Genomic DNA, 4,533 nt, shown 5'->3' with positions numbered 1-4,533 from the left:
CCTGTAGTTTTCTTTCTTTGTGACATCTTTGTCTGGCTTTGGTATCAGGGTGATGGTGGCCTTGTAGAATGAATTTGGGTGTGTTTCTCCCTCTGCTATATTTTGGAAGAGTTTGAGAAGGATAGGTGTTAGCTCTTCTCTAAATGTTTGATAGAATTCGCCTGTGAAGCCCTCTGGTCCTGGGCTTTTGTTTGTTGGAAGATTTTTAATCACAGTTCAATTTCAGTGCTTGTGATTGGTCTGTTCATATTTTCTATTTCTTCCTGGTCCAGTCTCGGAAGGTTGTGCATTTCTGTGAGTTTCTCCATTTCTTCCAGGTTGTCCATCTTGTTGGCATAGAGTTGCGTGTAGTAATCTCTCTTAATCCTTTTTATTTCTGCAGTGTCAGTTGTTACTTCTCCTTTTTCATTTCTAATTCTATTGATCTGAGTCTTCTCCCTTTTTTCCTTGATGACTCTGCCTAATGGTTTATCAATTTTGTTTATCTTCTCAAAGAACCAGTTTTTAGTTTTATGGATCTTTGTTATCATTGCCTTCATTTCTTTTTCTTTTTTTTTTTTTTTTTCAGATAAAATATTATAGGTTTATTTAAAACTTAATTCTCACCTTGAGTATGCAAAATACAAACTCCACAAAATGTTCATTTTTTTACTTTGTAGTTTACAAATATACAAAATAGAAGTTTGCTTAAATTTATATTACATATTTATTAAGGCAAGGAACTATATAGAAAAAAACATTTGTTCTGCTTAAGGCATACTTGGGAATAAACCATTGTACAAATTATTGCACATCTGAAACCACAGTGCATAACAGACTGTCTGCATAAAAAGGTTAAAGTAAACCAGGTGTATTTACCTGACTTAGGTCATAAATGTAGATCGGAAGACAAAAATAGGTTTTCCTTGTCAAAGTATGCAGCAGTTTGAGAACTTTGGCCTCATTTGGTACCTTTAGAACCAAGACTCACCAAGCACCATCGTTTAGGCTATTAAAACACATTTTCTGTACCTGAATTTCTTCCTCTTCTTCTAAGATCGTAATAATGGCTTTTAGAAGGCAAAGAGAATACAAGGTGATCTTTATGCTTATATTGCATCGAAACAATTCAAGGGATTCTGGTCTTCCCCTCCCCCCAACTCACGGATCTAATTTATACCCTGATATCCACAACTTCCAGTCACCCCCTTGGCGTTTTGTAAGTCCAGGAATATATATTCAAGTTGGATTTAGAATTGGAATGATAGAAGATCCAGTCACAGACCCCGTCTGTTCTTTGTCATTTGGTTTCCTCAGGTCTCCTGATTATCCATTCATAAGTTGACTTGTTGGGAACTTGACCATGATTGTAGTGCTTTCCAGCTGCGTTCTTCCCCTCACCGGGAAGACAGTGTGAAAGGTAAAAAATACTGAATGCTCGTCTGGCAGTGTGGGTCATATCCACTGTTTGGGGATTTAAAAGTGCCTCTTCATGTGTAAGGCGAGGTGGTCCGACCTCGAAAATGCCCGGTCGCACTTCTGGCACTGGAAGGGGCGGTGCCCGGTGTGTTTGCGGTAGTGCCTGGTGAGTTCATCTGAGCGGGCGAACTTCCACCCACAGCCGTCCCAGTCACAGTGGTAAGGTTTCTCACCTGTGTGGGTTCGCAGGTGTGCCTTGAGATGAGAACTCTTCATGTAAGTTTTGCCGCAGCCTGCGTAATCACAAGTGTGAGTGGCCGTCCTTTTCCGGGGCCACGACCTTCTCCCCCTCTTTGGCTTGGGCTCCTCCGGCATGCAGGAACCGGGTGGCATGAGCTCTTGGTAATGGAGCGGTGGGACCTGCGGCTGCAACTGGTCGGGCAGGAAGGGAGGGTAGTTGGGCCCCGGGTGGGGATGGAAGCCCGGGGGTAGCGGCAGGGCAGGATGACAGTCCCTGCTGCTCAGCAGTTCCTCGGCACCCAGGGTCGGGGTAGTCCTGCTGGGGAGCTGCCGCCCCAAGGGAAAGTCATGCGCAGGCGGCCGGTGGCCATTGCTGAGAGGGGGTCCAGTGCCTAAGTGGGCATCTAGGGACCGACCGACGGTACACGAAGAGACAGCCTCTTGCTTGATCTTGGGGCACATGCGCGGCGGCCCGCCGCTGTAGGGCGCCACCACCACCGGGTGGCTGCCGTCCGGGCTGCCTTTGCTAACACTGATGACCGACGGGCTGCCGTACTCGCTGCCAGGGGCACTCAGCGACGCCTTCAACACAAACTTGCCCATCAGCCCGCCACCTGGCGGCTGCGGCTGCTGCGGCGGAATGTACACTGGGTCCAATTCGGGCCGCAGGAGCTCGGCCACGAAGCCGCCGGAGGGGCTCACGTCGTTGACGTCCGCCAGGTTGAAGGGAGCTGTCGGAGGGGGTGCAGACTCCCGGCCGTAGAGGAGGCCGCCGCCCGTGCTGCCTGGCGCCACGCCCGGGTCGCCCCCGGCCCGGATTGGATAGCTGAAACTGCAGGTGGAGGGCGCACTGGCAGGACCGCTGCTCGACGGGGAGGACGAGGACGAGGCTGATGCCGACGAGGACACGGTGGCGGCCACTGACTCCTGATGGGACAGCGAGTTGGAGAGGATAAAGTCCAGGTCCAGGAGATCATTGAACTCCTCCGTCTCCCTCCGGGGTAAGAGAGCCGGGTTGCTGCTGCCGCAAGCCGCGCCGACTCCGCCACTCTCCAGGTCGGTGGCCACGGTCGCCGCCGCCAGGTCGTAGGGGCGGCCAGGAAGCACCGGGGGAAGTCGCTTCATGTGGGAGAGCTCCTCCCGCCAGCGGTTATTCGGGGCACCTGCTGGACGCAGTGTCTTCTCCCTTCCCGCCGGGCCGGACGCGAACGTGGAGAAGGACGGGAGCAGTGCGTCGCTGACAGCCATGTCAGACTCGCCAGGTGGCTGCCTCATTAATGTGGGGCCCCAGAAGATCCTCGGGAGTCCGAAGCAGTGGGGTACCCGAACCCCAAAGCCAACGAAGAGGGGAAAAAAGACTTAGAAACAAAGCCAAAACCAAAAACCCCAAATTGCCCGAGATCCTTCTTCTTTGGATTAAATATAAAAGGGAGATGTGTTAAAAAAAAAGTTCCTTTGTATACAAAAGTTCTTAGAAAAGTTGTAAACTCATAAAAACAGACAATCAGCAAGGCGAGTAAAAGTAGGTCCGGTGGCCGGCTTGCGCTCTCTTCGACTCAGCAGTGTCCGCCACCGCTGTCGCGGTCGCCGCGGCTATCGCCGTGGGCGCTGGGGCTGTGGCCGGGGTGGCTGGCGGGCGGCGCCGCCAGGTGAGACTGGCCGCGGTGGCGCGGATCTGCGGACTGGGCGGCGGCGCGGGGCGCGGAGTCCGGGGGGCTGCGCGGGCCGCTCGCGGCCATGGGCGCTGGCCGCGGGCGGGTGGCTGGGTGGGGGGCCGGAGGGGCGGGGAGGGGCACTTGGCGGCTCCCGGTGCCGCCGCCGCCCGCCACCGCCTCTGCTCCCCGCGCGCCCGCAGCCGCGCTCGTTCTCTCGGGCCGGGGAACTCTCTCTTTCATTTATTTCTGATCTGATCTTTATGATTCCTTTCCTTCTGCTAACTTTGGGTTTTTTTGGTTCTTCTTTCTCTAATTGCTTTAGGTGTAGCATTAGGTTGTTTATTTGAGATGTTTCTTGTTTCTTAAGGTAGGATTGTATTGCTATAAACTTTCCTCTTAGAACTGCTTTTGCTTCATCCCATAGGTTTTGGGTCGTTGTGTTTTCATTATCATTTGTTTCTAGGTATTTTTTGATTTCCACTTTGATTTCTTCAGTGATTTCTTGGTTATTAAGTAGTGTATTGTTTAGCCTCCATGTGTTTGTATTTTTTACAGATTTTTTCCTATAATTGATATCTAGTCTCATAGCTTTTTTTTGGAAAAGATACTTGATACGATTTCAGTTTTCTTAAATTTACTAAGGCTTGATTTGTGACCCAAGATATGATCTATCCTGGAGAATGTTCCATGAGCACTTGAGAAGAATGTGTATTGTGTTGTTTTTGGATGGAATGTCGTATAAATATCAATTAAGTCCATCTTGTTTAATGTATCATTTAAAGCTTGTGTTTCCTTATTTATTTTCATTTTGGATGATCTGTCCATTGGTGAAAGTGGGGTGTTAAAGTCCCCTACTATGCTTGTGTTACTGTTGATTGCCCTCTTATGGCTGTTAGTATTTGCCTTATGTATTGAGGTGCTCCTATGTTGGGTGCATAAATATTTACAGTTGTTATATCTTCTTCTTGGATTGATCCCTTAATCATTATGTAGTGTCCTTCTTCGTCTCTTGTAATAGTCTTTGTTTTAAAGCCTATTTTACCTGATATGAGAATTGCTGCTCCAGCTTTCTTTTGATTTCCACTTGCATGGAATATCATTTTCCATCCTCTCACTTTCAGTCTGTATGTGTCCCTAGTTCTGAAGTTGGTCTCTTGTAGACAGCATATATACGGGTCTTGTTTTTGTATCCATTCAGCCAGTCGATGTCTTTTGGTTGGAGCATTTAATCCATTTACAT

The 4,533-nt window shown here is 49.1% G+C and overlaps 1 protein-coding gene across 1 annotated transcript; it reads right to left on the bottom strand.

The window, feature by feature from the left end:
- Positions 1-548: 548 nt before the first annotated feature.
- Positions 549-3,510, bottom strand: LOC118893181 (Krueppel-like factor 4). Its single transcript, XM_036848452.1, has one exon. The coding sequence runs from the start codon at positions 2,911-2,913 to the stop codon at positions 1,456-1,458; it is 1,458 nt and encodes a 485-aa protein (XP_036704347.1). The 5' UTR covers positions 2,914-3,510; the 3' UTR covers positions 549-1,455.
- Between the last annotated feature and the right edge of the window lie 1,023 nt (positions 3,511-4,533).

Source organism: Balaenoptera musculus, chromosome 3 (genome assembly GCF_009873245.2).
Source record: "Balaenoptera musculus isolate JJ_BM4_2016_0621 chromosome 3, mBalMus1.pri.v3, whole genome shotgun sequence".
Classification (NCBI taxonomy): domain Eukaryota; kingdom Metazoa; phylum Chordata; class Mammalia; order Artiodactyla; family Balaenopteridae; genus Balaenoptera; species Balaenoptera musculus.
The sequence above is the reverse complement of the archived record's forward strand: the minus strand, read 5'-3'. Positions and strand labels throughout refer to the sequence as shown.